We start from the raw sequence: 18,755 nt of genomic DNA, 5'->3' as shown, positions 1-18,755 counted from the left end.
AGAGGACAACACTGAAATGGGAAGAGCCAACCATCTGTCCCTGCTGTGAACACTCACAGAACTGGACTGTACCCAAAAGGCCAAGTTCTGACCCCACCACATCTAAATTTCTCTCTTTTTGCCTTTAGAACACTGAAAAGCTGTCTCAGCCACAGAATGCTCACTGAATGGGGTGTACATGAAACACTGGCACACCCTCCCCCTCCCAGGATGGGGGGGAACCTTATGTTAAGGAAGGAAATGGGATAAAGCAGGAGGTGAAAAAGTGTGTTCTAAAGGCATCTGCCTTCACATATATTATACCAAACTGTGGCACAGGGGAGATGGTGCTGAATCCTGCCTCCTGACTGGCTAGTAGGGTGCACAATGCTATCCTTATGATGTGTCATGTATACTACAATAAAGACCAATGACTGTGAAGATTGCAACAGGCTGGCAGCATTTGGCTGAAACATTCCATCCCATTAATAGGTGTTGATGTTGCTGGGAAAGGATTAAATGGGTTCTGCTGATTAACTGAGGCAGATAGCTCATTGCTCCATCCAGATAAAAGGGAAATGGGAGTGGCTTTCTAGGAACAGAGGATCTAGGGTGTGGGCTGAGCCATCCTGAAAGAGGGACCCTAGGAGCAGCCAAGCCTCTGAAAGAGGCTTGAGCTGCACTTTATGTAATGTTATGATTAATTGCTTTATTAATAAAACCAAACTCCAGGAAGGAGTGAGCTTTTGCCATTACACACGGTATGGGTTTTGTTTTAGAGCATGGTGGAAAGGCAGTTGCTTAGAAAGTTAACTATTCACTAATGTCCACCAGATCAGTGATGTTTCTAAGGACTGGATTGTTTCCTAACTGTCTCATGAACTCATTATAAACCAGAGGATAATTCCTGCCCTAGAGGAACCCCTAATGATAACACAGTCTGGGTGAAAGAGCAGGTGATGACTACGAGCAGACCTGGGTTTCGAGCCCTTCCTCATAGTTATTTATGTAAGGGGATTGTTGCCCCCTTACTAATATTCAGTGGGGGTGTTTTAGTTGATAGCTCCCAGCACTAAAAGGGGAAGGGTCAATGGCAAATCAGGAGCCTGAGACTGACAGTCCCCAGGAACAATGGGGAGAGGCCAATGCTCCAGATCAGCCTGATTGACAGGGCGGGCAGGCTAATCAGAGAGTCAGGAGGCCAGGGGGGTCCTGTACTCCGTGTGAACTGGAATGGCCTGGATCAGACAGTGTGGGGCCGAGCTAAGGAGAGAGCAGGGGCCTGAGCTAAGCTGCTGGGAGCAGAGCTGCAGCCCCAAAGCCAGAGCACAGCCCAGAGAGAGCAGAGCTGCCCTGGGAGCAGAGCTGCAGCAACCAGAGCCAGAGGGGCCAGAGAAGCAGCCCAGGGAGCTGAAGGCAGAGCAGCAGCAGCAGCGCTGAGGCAGTGTGAAGCCGGAGCTGGGGCTGGAGCCATCCGGAGCTGGGTGCGGTGAGCAGCTGGGGAGAGGAGGGGAACCCTGGGCAGTCGGCCCAGCACAGGGAGACATCTCAGCCAAGAGGCTCTGCAGGCCAGACTTGGAGGGGGATCGTAACCCTGTCAGGGCGGGGGCAACACTGGGAAAAAGGGTCCTGCCGCCTAGAACCTGAGAGCGTTTGGCCACCACCAGAGGAAGTGTCCAACCCCACAGCGTCTCTGCAGCACAGCCAGGGCCTGAGAAGGAGCCTGGGACCTACAAGGAACAGACTATGAACTGCCCTGACGTTCCAGAGACACTGTTTGTGATGTTCCCTGCCACAGAGCGGGGTGATGTGTTTCCTTTAACCTTTCCCATTTTTCCTTATTCTTTTTTAAAATTAATTGTTAATTAAACAAAGCGTATTTGCTTTACATTGTATGAAATGATCAGTGGGTCAGGGAGGTGCCCAGTGCAAAGAGAGTACCCCGGAGTGGGGACACCCTAGCCCCTGTCCTGGGTGACCACAGCAGGGTTGGGGGTCAAGCCCCCCAGGAATCCTGGGCCCAGCCTTGTCGGGGTTTACAAGGACTCTGCCAGACAGGAGAGTGGAAGGGGAGCCCTCAAGGGCAGGGAGGCCTCTGGGTAAAGGAAGTGGGAGCGAGGACTCAGATCCTTTCGTTAGCCCACTTCACCGGGGTAGTGCAGAAGCTGGGAAAGTTCCCCACAATAGCGAGACCATTCCCCCGCTTACGTTTAGAACACCTGGTCAAAAAGAGACTCTGGCGGCTCCAGTTAGCACTGTTGACCGGGCCATTAAAAGTCCGGTTGACACAGGCTGGCAGGCTCCCTACCTGGCTCCATGCAGCTCCCGGGAAGCAGCGGGCATGACCTTACGGCTCCTAGGCAAACGGACGGCCATGGGGGCTCCGTAGGCTGCCCTGCCCTGAGCGCTAGCTCCGCAGCGCCCATTGACCGGGAACTTCAGCCAATGGAAGCTGCGGGGGTGGCGCCTGCCGGCAGAGGTTATGCACAAAGCCCCCTGGCCCCTCCACTTAGGAGCTGGAGGGACATGCCAGGCATTTGTGGGAGCCACCTGAGGTGAGTGCCGCCTGGAGCCTGCATCCCAATCCCCTGCCCCAGCCTTGAGCCCCCTCCTGCACCCCAAACCCCTCATCCCCAGCCCCTCCCCAGTGTCCGCACTCCCAGCCCTCACCCCCTCCCAACCCCCTGCCCCAGCCTGGTGAAAATGAGTGAGTGAGGGTGGGGGACAGCGAGCGATGGAGGGAGAGGGGATGGAGTGAGTGGGGGTGGGGCCTCAGAGAAGGGGCAGGGAGCAGGGCAAGGGTGTTCGGTTTTCTGTGATTACAAAGTTGGCAACCCTATTCAGAATTACTACAAAACTTTAAATCTGCAGCTATCAGATGCCATTATTATTTATTCAGTGTTTATTAACCAAATTTCCAGGAGGGGAGGGACTTTTTAAGAATCAATCATTTACAAACAGCTATTTTTGCAGAAATCATGTCAGTTTCAAAGCCAGCCAGTGGCTTCCATCAACTGAGCTCTGTCTTGTGGCTGCATCACAAGCTTAGCATAGAGGAAAAACAGCCTCACACTGTGGGCTCCTTCAGCGTCCGTTTCCAAATGAACAATACACAAGCCCTGGTACAAAAATAACATCTTGCTTTTGGTGTGCAGATGTCAGTCACATGACTGACTTTCCAAAATGCTTTGCAAAAACTGCAGCTGGCAAACGGTGTGATGAAAAAGGGGCACTTTGCTATAGAACTGTATGAAGAACTCGCATAAATCAAATAAACAGAAGCCACAATGACTCTGCAGCAGAAACTATGTGGATTGGACACTGTCTGCGATCTCGGGAACCAACCAAGGCCCTAAAAGCAATTCAGTTGCCTTAGAGTGAAAATAATGGTAGAGTGAGGATCCTCACCTAGTAATTACCATTGACTAGCTGCAGTCAGCTTTATTTCCAAGTATATGCCAAGTACTGCAGCCCAGTGACATTATGGGGACACACGTCACCACCACATAATATTCTGTTTCCTTGCTCGGGTCTAACCTATAAAGAGCAGCTCTGAGCTGAAGAATGAGTTTCTCACAGACAGAATTTCTTAAGAACAAAATCACAGCTGGCAATAAGTATTTTTCCCAGACCTTACTACTTACATAGAACCTGCATCCTTCTGGTGACTCCCTCTAAAGCTACAACAACTGTTTCCATGCACATGTTTTTATCCCTGAAGTGAATTAGACAAGTTGCAGGACCAAAGGAAACGTGTACATTTCCTCTTGAGGAGTTCCTATCTTAAGGTGGGAACACCAGAAAACTCTATGGATAATACTTGACTACCAGTAAGCAAAACAAAACAGGCCTGACTACAACAGTCTTCAGCACTTCAGAGTCATTGATGTGCAGGGGTTACAGATTCTCTGGGGTTTTCATGGAAATTCAGACTGCCCCTTCTCCGGATGGCCTGGCCCTTAAAGGACTCAGCCTCATCTGTACCTTAGCAGATGCCTTCCCCCAGGTGTTGGGCTTTAAGGCAGATACAAGGGAGTTGAGAGGGGAAAGGAGACCTGCAAGGAAGGGGTGCCTATGCCCAGGGTTAGGGATAGGGTTTTGGGAAAGCACTGTTGAGCCCAACAAGTCGCTGAAGAAACTGTGGAGCTGGGACAGACTCCATTTAAACCAAAGTGATGTTTGAACTGAGATGCTGTTTTAGTAATCCAGACCCCAAGAAAGGGTGTTATTTAACTTGCATGAACGCCTGGGTGCAGTCCTTGGGAAGCCCAAGAAGGGAAACTGAGGCAATGGCAGGGTCTGACACCAAGGTTGGTAAAAGACCCCATTACGTGTTGCTATGGCTGGATTTCCCTTCCTGACACCTGTCCAGCATAAGATCAAAAAAATTCCACTATCATTCTCTATGGAAATACACAGATTCTATGATGTTAAAATAATCAAACCCCTTTATTCACCAAATTGAGGCCTTGACTAACTTGGGGCTTTAGCAAGCAGTTTAGCTACCCATATATAGTCCAACAGCTCAAGCCATGACTTTATACCAGTGCAAGTCACAGTTTGCTCTATTGCATTTATGGCAGCATAGCTACTCCAGTTGCTAAAACCCAGCGTAGATAAGACTGAGTATCTCTAACAGCAATAGCCTGAAAACAAAACAGACAAATAATTAGTTACGTGGGCCTGAGATACTTGGGTCTAAACTTTCCAGAAGATGGTGTGTACATTTGTATACAACTGTGGTACCTGATTGTGCTAACTGGAAGTGCAAAGATATGCACATTTTACCAAAAGTCTTGTCTTTGAATACAAGCATACTAAGGGATTTAAAGCTAGCCACTGAAACTTAAATGTAGCTTTAAAATGGATTTTCATATACTAGTCACCTAAAACTTACCAAAAACTGGATCTATCATCTGTGTGCTATCCAATACCTTTAATCACATAGTGTTTGACACAGTTGAATGGTCGTGCGGCAGACATACGTGGACACCCTTTGGACTTGCTTCAGAGCTTGCAAGGGGATGCTGGGGGGTGCTATCTTCAGGATGACCTTCTTATATGGAACAATTTAAGAAGAAAGGCACTACAGAAGCTAAAGTAATACCACCTCCGTGGAGCTGTTTAATGTTTGTGGGTTCAACTGAATGAAGAAATCTTCTGAATCCTTACTAATTGCTCACATACATTAGTCAAAATACAGCAGTAGGTGAGCTTCCTGCTCCATGGGAGAAACCAAAATAAAGTAGATTCAAATTCAAGCAGGGAACACATAGCTGTTCTGACGAGCATACGAAAGAAAGAAATCTGGCCACTGTCAGAGAGAAGATCCTGGACTGAATTGACTCTGGGGCTGATCCAGTCTGGCAATCGCTAGGAGACAGAGAGACACAGAAAAAGGGATGAAGAATGGCAGAACTGGAGGGAGAACAGAAAAGTAGCACCTCCACTGCTTGGGTCATTTGAAATGAGACTGGACAAAAGCACGAGAGAACAGCTCGTAGCTACCACTCTGGTATTGGCTCCCTGGGAGTGGAGCAGATGGGACCCAGTGAGTATTTTCTATCACTAATATCAGTGAGTGTATAAAAGTGGCACTGTATACTTGCAGAGGTCCTTACCTTGCAGTGTATGAGCAGGGACACAGTCTCTTTCCTTCTGTCGTTCTCTTTCTTTTCTGCCCTGTCATCCTTGTCCTTCACCAGTGGGGATTGAACCCATGTGGTATATTCCCTGCTCTCCCCCCGCAGCTTGTTCAGATTCCCCTCCAGGAGGCGCCGTTGTACCACACTGTGTGGCTGCTGTCTCCACCACAAAGAAAAAGGACACTCTCAGCAAGGTATTGGGCCAGGTTCCAGAAAATCACCACTACTGCCAGCAGCTCCATTGGCCTGGGGAAGCAATCTGCAAATGCTCTTTGGACCTGGATGATCCACTTACTCTCAGGGGCAACACAGGCCATGAGTGTCGGAAATGTCCTTCTCAGTCTCCACCCCAGCCCCATTGCCTCTTCCACACAGTAGCATCTCCCCGTAGTTTGTCTACTTCAAGTGCATCTCAGACAGCAGCCCTTGCTTTAAAATTAAATGCAGTTGACTGGTTATCTGTGCCATGTCCTCTCCAGCGTGGCCTTGTCTCTGGAGATCTCAGTGCAATCATGACAGGAGAAGAGCCTCCTGCCACACCATCTCCCAATACATATCCAGTCCCACAGTCAGGCAGTCTCACACGCCTCACCCCCATTTACCTCCACACGTACTCTACCAGACATGGACATGCAGACACACACAACCCAGCACTATCACACTCTGTGATGGGGCATGTACCCACATGGGCAACGCAAGAGTTAACGGGAGACAGAGAGCACCTAGAGTATCTGGTTGCACCTGGAGAGTGGGCCAGGCCTAACTGAAGATGAAGCCCAGCTGCGGGAAGAACTGGGTGGTACTCATAAAGGAAGGAAGCCCTGAGGAGAAGGGGGCTGTAGAGTGAGAAGGGAAGAGCTGGTCAGCTTTTTGCTAGGGTGTGGCGGAAGGGCTGGGAGAGAGGCAGCTATACAGTAAGCCTAGGGATGGGGCAGGCTGTGGGAAAGGGTCTAAAGGAAGAACAATGTAGGAAGAAGTCCAGGGAGGCATCCGAGGTAGCAGACCTTTACTGCTTGCTATGGGGTCCCTGGACTGGAACCCAGAGGAGAGGAAGGGCCTGGGCTCCATTCACTACTGGTCCACTGGAAAAGGTGGTGTGGCAACACCTGAGGCCAAGGGAAAAAGGACTGTTGAGTTGGATCTGGGAGGCATTGCTCTGCATGTGAGTGGGAGGACAGGCCTGTAGAGGCCAGAAAGGGGTGAAGAGTCTGGCAGAGTACCCCTGGGTAGGGGTGAAGAGTGACATTTGAGTTAATTGGACTCTTTGCCTGCCCTGTGGGAGGGGCGGGAAGTAGCATAACTTGGCCGGAAGGAAGACCACTGCAGAGCCAGAAAGGCTCTTGGCAGGGGTGCTAGGCCATGCCCAAAACTAGGGTGCTAGGGGTGAGTCCACTTTTCCAAACATTCCATAGAGTGACACCCACAGCATAGCCTGGGGATGCAGCACAGAGGACACAGTAGGATACAATATGTGCCTCAGAGAGACGTCTGGGTGCAGGGCTGTAACTGGGGCAAGCGGGGCAGCCATCCATGGCATAAATTGCAGGATGGAAAAATGGGGATTGGAAGAAAAAGGTGGTTGTGGTGGGAAAACATGCTTGCTTGCCCCCACTGATGGCATATAACAGTTGATGGGGGGGGGGGGTGATTGTACATGTTTTTGGGGGGGGAGGATGTGACTGCCCCACTAGGCTGACTAGATAGCAAGTGTCAAAAATCAGGACAGGGGGTGGGGGGTAATAGGTACCTATGTGAGAAAAAGACCCAAAAATCAGGACTGTCCCTATAAAATCGGGACATCTGGTCACCCTATGCCCCACAGAGGTTTTCAGATTGTGGGGTGTGCTTCCTGGGAGGTGGGGTGCAGAGCAATGTTCAGGGGGTGTGAGCAGTAATGCTGGGGGATGAGCGGTGATGCCAGGTGGGGTTGGGGGAGGGAGTACCACCTGCATCCCCTGACTCACTTCAGTGCGCCACCCAGCCTGTCGGCGTTGGGGTATGTGTGTGTGCGTGCAACCAAAAAAATCTAGGGGGCCCTGTAACACTGTGTGCCCCCCCACACACACATCACCTCTGCTCATCCTGGGTGCTAAAAATGCCTAGTTACAGCTCTGTGTGGGTGTCTTCCTCCACAGGCTTACCGTAAACAGAGTTTCTAGGGCATTTTAAGGCCTGCCCGGCAAAAGAGACCCTTCTCCCTCCCAGCAGTGGCAGGATGTCTCACCTCCTGCAAGGGGCAATGGCAGGAGGGCTGCTGGAAGGCCATAAATTATTCACTCCTAAGGGGAGCAGCTGCAGCAAAACCACTAGCCAAGTACTCCTCCTTATCCCCTTCCCTTCAGGATAGTAGCAACTTCTCCTCCTCCTCTTCTGCTCTGCCTGGGCAAAGGAGGGGGTGGGGAAGATCTACTTGACACTTGTCATACAACATTTAATACCTCGGTAGGTGGTGATGACTGCTGCTTCCAAAGGGAGCTCACTTCACCATCAGCCAGCTGCTGAAGTCCTCACCCAGTGTTTACTCAGTCCCTATGTAGGGACTGTAAGGACTGAGTAAAATCCAGAAATCAGGGCAACTAATCTGTGGTTCTGCCTGCTGTCCACATGCTGGGGACTATAATCCTTCAACCTGGGATCTGATGATTCAGACCTGGTAAGGGAGATCTCAGTCATAGCTCCCTAGATGAGAGAAGGGCTACTGGATCTGGCCAGGCTGCCTCTCCCTAATGACCGGCTGCTTCCACCTTCCTCTAAAATATCCAACTCTCTGATGGTGGGTGTTTAGGCCTGCAGGCTTTTTTACCACCTTGCAGTGACTCTCAGAGGAAAAAGGCCTACCCAATCCATCTACCTACAAGGCCAAGATACACTGTAATAATATCCTTACAGAGAACATATCCCTCTGCATCCCATTAGTTGTCAATTTTATCTTGACCATAAGGCTATGTAAGACTTTAGATTAAACCTTAAATGGAGCCCACTGTAGCTCTGATTTATCAGCTTCCCCAGTGATTAGAGCAAGAGACTTGCTTTCTATTCTGGGCTCTGCCAATAACGCACTGTGTGGTCTGGGGCAAGACATTCAACCCCATCTGTGCCTCAGTTTCCCTACCCATAAAATGGGAAGGATAATAGCTTTGTAAAGTGCTTTGGGATGAAAAAAATGCCATCTAAGGACAAAGAATTAAAGTAATTACACCCTTCTACCCACCCACCCTGCATCCCAGTCTACAAGCTAAAAAGGAGGTCTGCTATTTCATTTTATTCTCTAAATACTCCAAGCTCAGCGTCATGAGGTTTTAGACGATAACCCAATGCCAGTCAGGCTGCCAGCTAAGACTGGGGCCATGGGAAAAGGGCAGGGGGCGCCATATTCCCACCCTCTCTTCCCCGTCTACTCTCACACAGTCTGGCATCCAACAGGCTTTTCTCTCTCTCCCAGGGAACTTTCCCACAGGAAGAGCAAGCCCTCTCCAGCTGCTACCTCTGTTACTCAGGCCAGGAGAGGGTCAAGCATTGATATGGGGAGCTAAGCTTTGGGACAGCAAGGGCATCTGTTCTTCTCTGTCTCCTGCGTCACTGAGGAGAGATGGGAATGAAGAGGAGACAGGACAAGAAATGCAGCACGAGAGAGTAGTGGAGTGGAGAGATGGTGAGTTGAGAGGTGCGGTGAGGGGAGGAAGAAGGCCCTGCCAGGGAAGCTTCCTGCTCCTGGGATGGTTGGGCAGCGTTCCCTGTGGAACCCGTCAGTGCTGCTCCTTAGCCAGCAGAAGTTGAAACTAGTTCAGTGAACTACGGCACACCCATTTCCCCTTGCACCTCCTGAACTGAGAGTCCCACCTTGACAGGGCCCGAGCTCCCAGAATCCCAGGTGTTGGGACTAGCAGCACTGCCCTGCCCAGCGAACACGCCTTAGCTGGGAATTCTGATTGCTAGCAATGATGTAAAACAGTTGCACACAGCTGAGTCTCACAGTTTTATCGCTCGTCTAGTTTTTCAGCTGCTGGAGCATGTGATTACTTGAAAATCTCAGCTTTCTTTTCTCTGTTTTAAAATAAATTTCTAGCCCTCCTGTTTGCAGAGAGAAGCTGAAAAACCTGAAGCAAGTGCACCCTAAAGGCTCAGAAACCAGAAGGCAAAGATAAACATTCCAGCCTTTATTATTTAAAGAAATCTCAGGATTTTTAAGCTAGTCTTGATTTTTAAGTGCTTGGGATCGGTAAAACTGAAACATACGTAAGAATGTCCATTCTGGGTCAGACCAATGGTCCATCTATCTAGTATCCTGTCCTCCAACAGTGGCTGGTGCCAGGTGCTTCACATATAGAGAACAGAGCAGGGCAATTATTAAGGGATCCGTCCCCTGTCGTCCAGCCCCAGCTTCTGGCAACTAGAGGTTTAGGGACATCCTGAGCATGGGGTTGCTTCCCTGACCATCCTGGCTAATAGCCATTGATGGACCTATCCTCCAGGAACTTCTCTCATTCTTTTTTAAACCCTGTTATACTTTTGGCCGTCACTACAATCCCTGGCAATGAGTTCCACAGGTTGACAATGCATTGTGTAAAGAAGTACTTCCTTTTGTTTGTTTTAAACCTGCTGCCTGTTCATTTCATTGGGTGACCCCTGGTTCATATGTTATGTGAAGGGCTAAATAACACTTTCTATAGGCACTGACTTTTATTTTTCCCCAGGGGTGCTCCACCCCCGTTCCGCCCCGAGGCCCCGTCCCCACTCTACCCCTTCCCCCAAGACCCCGCCTTCACTCTGCCTCTTCCTGCCCCTGCTCCGCCTCCTTCCTGAGGCCCCACCCTCGCTCCGCCTCTTCACACCCCTGCTCCAACCCCTCCCCCAAGGCCGCCGCCCACTCACTGCTTACTGCTCTCTGTCCTCCCCCAGCTGACAAACAGCTGTGCCTGATGGGTGCTGAGCACCCACTATTTTTTTTTCATGAGTGCTTGAGCCTCAGAGCACCCATCGAGTCAGCGCCTGTGACACTTATTCACGTCCTCCACATCATTCACAATTCTATAGACCTCTAGCATATCCCTCCTTAAACATCTTTTTTTCCCAAGTTGAATAGTCCCAGTCTCTTTAATCTCTCAGATGGAAACTGTTCCGTACCCGTAATCATTTTTGTTGCCTTTCTCTGTACTTTTTTCCAATTCTAATATACCTTTTTTGAGATGGGCTGATCAGAACTGCATGCAGTATTCAAGAGGTGGGTGAACCATGAATTTATATAGAGGCAATATGATATTTTCTGTCTTATTATCTATCCCTTTCCTAATGGTTCCTAACATTGTTAGCTTTTGTGACTACTACTGCACACTGAGCAGAAGTTTTCAGAGAACTATACACAATGACGCCAAGATCTCTTTCTTGAGTGGTAACAGCTAATTTAGACCCCATCATTTTATATGTATAGTTGGGATGATGTTTTCCAATGTGCATTAGTTTGCATTTATCAACACTGAATTTCATCTTCCATTTTCTTGCCAAGTCACCCAGTTGTGTAAGATCCCTTTGTAATTCTTTGCAGTCTGCTTTGGACTTAACTATCTTGAGTAATTTTGTATCATCTACAGACTTTGCCAGCTCAATGTTTACCCCTTTTCCAGATCAGTTATGAATATATTGAGCAGCACTGGTCTCAGTATAGATCCTTGGGGGACCCCGTTATTAACTTCTCTCCACTGTGAAAACTGACCATTTACTCCTACCCTTTGTTTCCTATCTTTTAACCAGTTACTGATCCGTGAGAGGACCTTCCCTCTTATTCCATGACTCCCTATTTTGCTTAAGAGCCTTTGGTGAGGGACCTTGTCAAAGGCTTTCTGAAAATCAAAGTAGACTATATCCACTGGATCACGACCTGGTCCACATATTTGTTGACCCCCTCAAAGAATTCTAATAGCTTGTTGAGGCATGAGTTCCCTTTACAAAAGCTGTGTTGACTCTTCCCTGACATATCATGTTTCATCTATGTGTCTGATGATTCTGTTCTTTACTATCGTTTCAAACAATTTGCCTGGTATTGAAGTTAGGCTTACCAGCCTGAAATTGCTGGGATCGCCTCTGGAGCCTTTTAAAAAAAAATCAGTCACATTAGCAATCCTCCAGTTATCTGGTACAGAGGCTGATTTAAGGAATAGGTTACATACCACAGTTAGTAGTTCTACAATTTCATATCTGAGTTCCTTCAGAACTCATGGATGAACTCCATCTAGTCCTGGTGATCTGTTACTGCTTAATTTATCAGTTTGTTCTAAAACCTCTACTAACACCTCCATCTGGGACAGTTCCTCAGATTTGTCACTTAAAAAGAATGGTTCAGGTCTGGCTCACATCCTCTGCAGTGAAGTCCGATGCAAAGAATTCACTTAGCTTCCCTGCAAGGGCCTTGTCTTCCTTGAGTGCTCCTTTAGCACCTCTATCATCCAGTGGTCCCCACTGATTGTTTGGCAGGCTTCCTGCTTCTGATGTACTTAAAAAAGTTTTTGCTGTTAGTTTTTGTGTCTTTTGCTAGTTGCTCTTAATTCTTTTTGGCCTGCCTAATTATACTTGACTAGCCAGAGTTTGTTTCTATTTTCCTCAGTAGGATTTGATTTCCAATTTTTAAAGGATGCTTTTTTGTCTCTCACCACCTGTTTGTTGTTTAGCCAGGATGGTTTATATAGTTTGAGTCCCTATTATGATGTTTTTAAAGCATTTCCATGCAGGTTGCAGGCATTTCACTCTTTTGACTGTTCCTTTTAATTTCCATTTAACTAGATTCCTCATTTAACTTTTTGAAGTTAAATGCTCCTGTGGTGGGCTTCTTTGGTATTTTGCCCCCTACAAGGATATTAAATTTAGTTACATTATGGTTGCTATTACTGAGTGGTTCAGCTATATTCACCTCTTGGACTAGATCCTGTGAACCTGTTAGGACTAAATCAAGAATTGCCTCTCCCCTTGTTGTTCCAGGACTAGCTGCTCCAAGAAGCAGTCATTAGTGGTGTCTAGAAGTTTTATCTCTGCATCCCCCCGTGAGGTAACATGTACCCAGTCAATATGTGGATAGTTGAAATCCCCCATTACTACTGGGTTTTCTGTTTTTGTCGCCTCTCTAGTCTCCCTGAGCTTTTCACAAGCACTGTCACCATCCTGGTCAGGTGGTCGGTAGTATATTCCTAGTGCTATACTCTTATTATTCAAGCATGGATTCTATGGTACTGTTTGATTAATTTAGGATACACTGATCCTTGGTACTTGAGGTGTCTGTGGGGAGGTGTATTTTGGGGTGCTGGCAAAGTAACACCCCACTGTGAACTTTTCTATGACATCAAGATCTCTCAAACTCTGCAGGGGAGAATCTGCCCCATGGCACTTATTCACCTCCCATGATCCAGGAGAGAGTCAGAAAGGAGATCAGGAATGAGACAGAGGTGCATCTGTAACCCGCACAGCTCCTGGGTTTGGTGTTCTGTCCCATCTAGTGGCACCAAGACCACTTAGAGAGATTAATGAGTCTGCTCTACAGCCTTAGCTAAAGGCCATATGGCTTTTAGCTCATGCAGTAGAGGCTCACACACTGGCCTCCAGAGGCCCCAGGTTCGATCCCGCCCACCGACGACCAGGGTCTGTCAGTGTTACACACGGGGCTAGGACATGACTGAATGGAGATTCTGCTCTCAAGCTGGAATGCACAGAATGCTGCATGGCCCTACCAGCAGTGATGCAATGTGGCCAAGTGGATAGACACCCAGGTCTCCTGACTCCATTCCCAGGTTGGCTATTGGCCAGCTGTGTGCCCTCAGGCAACTCACTTCATAGCTGTGTGCCTCAGTTTCCCCATCTGTAAAATGGGGCTAATGATGCTGACTCCTTTGTAAAGTGCTTTGTGATTAAAAACGCTATATAAGAGGTAGGTATTATATTATCATTGTTATTTCCCTGTCTGTGGTACCATGATGACCTACAGAGTTCACAGTGGGTGATCATTTTCAGCCAAAAATACATATTCCCACAGGCAAGTGAAGTACCTGGAGCAGCTGTACGTTTCACATCGTTCCAGGAGATCTAAGATTTGCTTTTCCTCTCGCCCCGTGTAGCGGATCGAGCACTCACTGCCACAGTGGCTCCTGCTGGTCGTCTGGGCATTAGCTCATTCCAGCACTCAAGCACCTCCTGCTCGTCGTGTCCCTCCCAGACCCCGGAGCCCCTTACCTTGGGGTGCTGCCCCACAGCACTGTCCCCACACTCTGGGTCTCCCTTCCTGGGGAACCCCCTCCCACTATGCCCACCTTGCCTCAGTGGCTAGTGCCAGTCGTCCTCTAGCCTCCATTCTCTGGGGCAAACTGCAGTCTGTAATGGCCACTTATAATTGGCAAGGGGGTTGGACTAGCTGCCTCTGCCTATCCCCAGGCTGCACCTCTGCAGCCCCAGTACCTCCTTAAGCCCTTAACAAGGCCTCAGCCTGGGGAGTTGCCAGGCTGGAGCTCCCCAGCTCCTCTTGCCCTTCCCCAACTCTGCCCAGGGTACCCTGTGCTTCCAGGCAGCCAGGTCCTTCCCACTCCAAGGCTGGAGTGAGACTCTCTCCAAAGCTAGAGAGAGAGACTGCTTGCCTTCTGGCCCAGCAGCTCTTTTATAGGGCCCAGCCGGGCCCTGATTGGCTGCCTCTCTGCCTTCTCTTATTGGCTCTCAGCCCCAGCCGTCTCCAAGGGCTGGCTTTTAACCCTTTCAGGGACGGAGTAGGGTGACCGCCCCGCTACACCCCAGTATAAATCAGGAGTGCCTCTATTGAAGTTAGTGCAGTCACACCAGTGTAAAACCAGAGTGAGTGGAGAATTAGGCCCTAGAGCTGGTTAACTAGTACAGGAAGAGATTCACAAATATTTTCACATAAACAGTGAGTTCACCACCACAGTTACTGGTGGGGTCATAGTGTTCGTTGTTCAAGTATTCATACAACTGTTTTCGTTTGTGAGAATGGTCACGAATCCTAAACGTTTCATGATTTTATCACAAATCCCAACCTTCATGTCTGAAAGTTTGTATAATTTACTCCCTATTCACCTGTTTTAAAAATTTCAGTCAGCCAATGGTGGATCAGATACAATAACGTGACTTAAGTGACCAATCAGGGTCAGTTCATGAACAGTTTTCAAGCAGAAAAAAGGCCTACGTTTGTCTGATGAACTGCCCATGAAAAGGAGTCAGTGCACAACCAGCCAGAATGGGTCCTCTAGCTAGGCAGTGCTACAAGTTCCTAGACATGAAACTACAGCTAAAGTCTTACATTAGGCTGTAGGTTCTTCAGAGCAGGGACTGTATCTTCCTATGTGTTTGTACATCACACAGCACAATGCAGCCTCGATCTCCCTCTGGATGCTACCACAATAAATAATCATGTCTGATGGATGGTGCAGGGGGAAGGTGTGAGACATGTTTCCCTATAGTTTCTACCCTCTGCTGACTCAGTAAGGAGCTGCCCTGAGTAGGCCAAGAGTGAACTCTCCCCATCCTCAGCAGCGAGAGGTTGCAGAGATATAGGAACGATAAGGAAAAAGGAGAGGTAGGTGATATCTAGATACTGCTCCCTGAGCTTAGGCTGTCAGCTGATTCCCTGTATCACATGGAGAGTTAGAGCATGCCAAAGGTTGCTGATCCCTGCCCTAAGGTGTTGGCATGTACTGGTTCAAAGTGGGTTTTCCAGAGACTCAAACAAAGAAAAGGTTTTTGATGTAAAAAGCTGAGCTTGGGCTAACACAGGCCCTTCATTTTGCTTCAGCAAATGGACAGGACCCTCTATCCAAAGTGGGAGCCAGCACTTGCAGAAGGATTGGAAGGGGATGTTGGGTCCTATAAGGAAGATGGGCGACTCCTGGCATGTTTGTTAGTAAGCGCATAGGAACCTTATTGTCTTTATGTTTTCTCTGTGATACTTATTTTGTCCTTAAAATGTAGTCTGCTGAGAGAGAGCTGGGTGGTAACTTGTAATGGCTGGCACTGCACTGTTCATAGCCCTCTGGGAGAAAGCACAACACAGGGGCTGGCCTGTAGGTAGACTGGTTTGCTGGGGATATCACAATGTAAGGCAGGGGGCCGTGCAGCCTTAATACCCCCCAGAAAGAAGGGAGTGGGACAAGGGTCCCTGTCAGAGACAGGTGATGGCTGGAGGCTGGAGACCTGACTGGGCACTCCTAGAGCGGACCATGGAGAGGAAATACAGGTGCACATAGGTGTATGTTTATGACAGATTGTGATTTGGAGACGCTCCCTCATAAGGGACTGTGTTGTGTGGGAATTTGGAGATGTGCCCTGGAGGGGGACGGGGTCTTGAGACCCCAGGACTCTGCGCAGCAGTTCACTAGAGAGACACTCTGGTGTGTTTTATTAAAGCTTTATTCCTTTCTCATTCATTGGTTTATCATTTAATGAACCCCAAGATTGTTACAGTGCAGTTCCCTGAAACACTGACAGAGATCTCTAGGTTTCAAGGAGAGTCAGTGATGGTCCCTCTAGCCTGCTCCCCCCGGGGGCTGGAGCTGTCAGGAGATGCCCCTGTTGAAGGGTCACTGACTCACAGCTGTAACTCCCTCCATCCCAGCGACAGAGATGGTCAGTCCCAGTAGTGCCTGTGTAGCAGGCTCTCTGTGCGCTACTGGCCGGGGCTGGGAGAGCACAAATCTAGGCCCTAGAGTGCTGTTGATGCCCAGCAATGGAATTTCATGTGTTCATAACCAAATTGTAGGGCTGGGGCGGCTTGCTTAAATACATGGGTGATGACAGCGCTTTGGGAGCAGGGAGGGGTTTCCCATACTAGAGCCAGTAGCAGAGTGGACACCGAGGCTGATATGGTCCGAATGTGCGCTCTAGGAATCGCTGAGCAACTGACTCAGCCTGCGTGAGAAGGTGGTGAGGGATGGCCCAAAGCAGAGACACAGTTGAGTCTGACATGGTGCTGATCCCCAGCCAGCATATGGTGGGATGGTTGAGCCCAGGAGAATCAGAAATCAACAGAGAAATCAATATAAACCTGTGAGATTGATTTCCATGCAGCCTGGAATGCCCAGGAATTGGATTCCCCCTAATGCCCCGGCTCCCAGGCAAGACAGCACCATCACTAGTAACAGTAAGGCCTAAAAAGAGAGCAGTAAACTTAGAGGAAAATACCCCGCAGCAGCGATAGTTAACATAGTGCCCCGTACTTGCCAGGCCTAGGGGCTGCCCCACCTCACCAGCAATCAGATCACCTCAGAGCCCTTGATTTCTTTGGGTCTGGTCAGTGACTCCAGGCAACTCAACCTACTTTTTGCAGGAGCCCTTATCAGTTTGGCAAAACAATCTGGAGCTTGCAGGGGAAAGGAGCTGGAAGCAAAGCCATGCACTCCACTGGGAAACAGGATTTCAACCCAAATCCCGGATCAGTTGTGGTACACTATGAAGAGCATTGGGTAGTGGGGAAAAGTGAGAGAGTGCAATGGGATGGGGAAGATGTACTTAATTAATCAGTGGGGTATCCCAAGGGAAATCATTCCCTGTCCTTGTTATACATACCCAGAGGAAATCATGCCTTGTCTCCAACTTCTCCCCAAACTGCTGGGGCACATCCGCTCACCCCCTGCTCTTGGCCCCCCCCCCCCGGGGAAATGTGTCAAAGCAAATCCAAAATTGGGGAATTGCACTGAAAAGTGAAAAGTTTCAACACAAGACCCCAAAGTTTCAGGGATTGGTGGGTGTGTTTACTGCAGAATATGAGAGGGACCACTTCCGTATTAGATCATGCAGGTTCATGTCAGTCCAGCATGTAAACACACATGTAAAACATACATGGAATCCCCATACAAGTTACACATATTTGTGTACTGTGGGCTGTGAGCTGGATCTGCGAGCTAGGGGGAATCCCCTACCTTCTACTTCCTCCTGGCTATGGAGGGGGTTAGACTAATGAAGAAAGATGCAGAGAGCAGGGGACATCTCCTTTCCCTTCACCCACCCCAGCCCTGTAATGACTCTGATGGGCTGTTTGTTGTGCCTGGACCTGTGATTCTTTCCCCAAATTAGGGGGAGAGGAGCATCCAGTTCCAAACTGGGTCCCACTTGACTCACCAGATCCTTGGAGGTGCCCAGCCTCTTCAAGCCATCCAGGGGCAGCAGGTCAGCAGAATCCTTGTGCACAAACTGGGTGGCCTGTTTCAGGCGCCTCTTCTGTTGCAGGATGGCTTTATCCCGCAGCTCCACTTCGCGCTGCCTCCTGTCTGGATTCTGAGTGCCTTCGCTCCGCTTTTCCTCCCCATCCTCTGGCCCCACTTCCTGGGCGCAGGTCTCCCTCGTGCTCATGGTGAAGAGTCCAGCTGGGCAGGTCTTTCTTGGGATAGCAGATCGCTCTCTGGGCTCCCTCTCTGTGCCTGTCTGCCCTCCTGTGACTCACTCGGGATCTCTGCTCTCCCTTGCTCCTTCTCTCATCTGTCTCAGCTATAACTGCCCCATCACTGTAGTACCTCAGCGTCTTTCTCTCTTTCTGGCTTTCCCCCTGTGCCAAGCTCCTTTCCTCCCTCCCTTCTCCTGCCCTGACTGCAGCTCTGCCTCCTCCACCCGGTGGGTCCCTGCTGTAGCAGAAAAAGCCCCACGTCAGAAATCAATTTCCATAAATTGCAGCAGAGACGGTAAGATGCTTCGGCTGGAAAAATCCAGCAGCAGAAGGATGGCCCTGCTGCTGGGGGTTGGACTCACCTTCCTCCTGCTTTGTCTGTGTGTGTGCACACACACTGTCCTGTTCCCCACTGGTACGCCACAGAGATTGTAAATCTTTCTGTGGCAGGCAGGCTGTGCTGCTTGGTGTCTCTGCCGGGGTTTTTGACGCATCTCAGTAAGTCTATTAATACTGGAGAGAACATACTTTGCTCTAGGAGATGATGCATTGCCTCCGTAAATGGGGGAGAGCTTTAGCCTCCAGGGTTCTGGCAGGCATGCCTAATCTCTCTCATTTGGATGGAGAGTCACACAATTGGGACAGTTTTTAAACCCGGCGCTGGAGGATTTTACTGTGTGTTTCCAATGAGACACAGAAGGCCTGCTTTTTCACTCTCACTGGTGTGACTGCATCAGGCCTGATTCTGATCTCACTGGAGTACCTCCACTGAA

The 18,755-nt window shown here is 49.2% G+C and overlaps 2 protein-coding genes across 2 annotated transcripts in view; one reads left to right on the top strand and one right to left on the bottom strand.

The window, feature by feature from the left end:
- The window catches only part of ITFG2 (integrin alpha FG-GAP repeat containing 2), a 37,400-nt gene extending 36,364 nt beyond the window's left edge, over nt 1-1,036 (top strand). The window contains exon 14 of the mRNA XM_034785382.1: nt 129-1,036. Within this exon, the coding sequence (XP_034641273.1) occupies nt 129-130 (2 nt within the window). The 3' untranslated portion in view covers nt 131-1,036. The remainder of the gene's footprint in view (nt 1-128) is intronic.
- NRIP2 (nuclear receptor interacting protein 2) overlaps nt 1-18,552 on the bottom strand; it is a 29,588-nt gene extending 11,036 nt beyond the window's left edge. The window contains exons 1-2 of the mRNA XM_034785404.1: nt 17,721-18,552; nt 5,601-5,780 (exon numbers count right to left, since the gene is read on the bottom strand). Of these exons, the coding sequence (XP_034641295.1) occupies nt 5,601-5,780; nt 17,721-17,951 (411 nt within the window). The 5' untranslated portion in view covers nt 17,952-18,552. The remainder of the gene's footprint in view (nt 1-5,600; nt 5,781-17,720) is intronic.
- Nucleotides 18,553-18,755: the final 203 nt, after the last annotated feature.

This window comes from Trachemys scripta, chromosome 1 (genome assembly GCF_013100865.1).
Source record: "Trachemys scripta elegans isolate TJP31775 chromosome 1, CAS_Tse_1.0, whole genome shotgun sequence".
NCBI lineage: Eukaryota > Metazoa > Chordata > Testudines > Emydidae > Trachemys > Trachemys scripta.
Note: the sequence above shows the minus strand (reverse complement) of the source record. Positions and strands in the feature narration are given on the sequence as shown.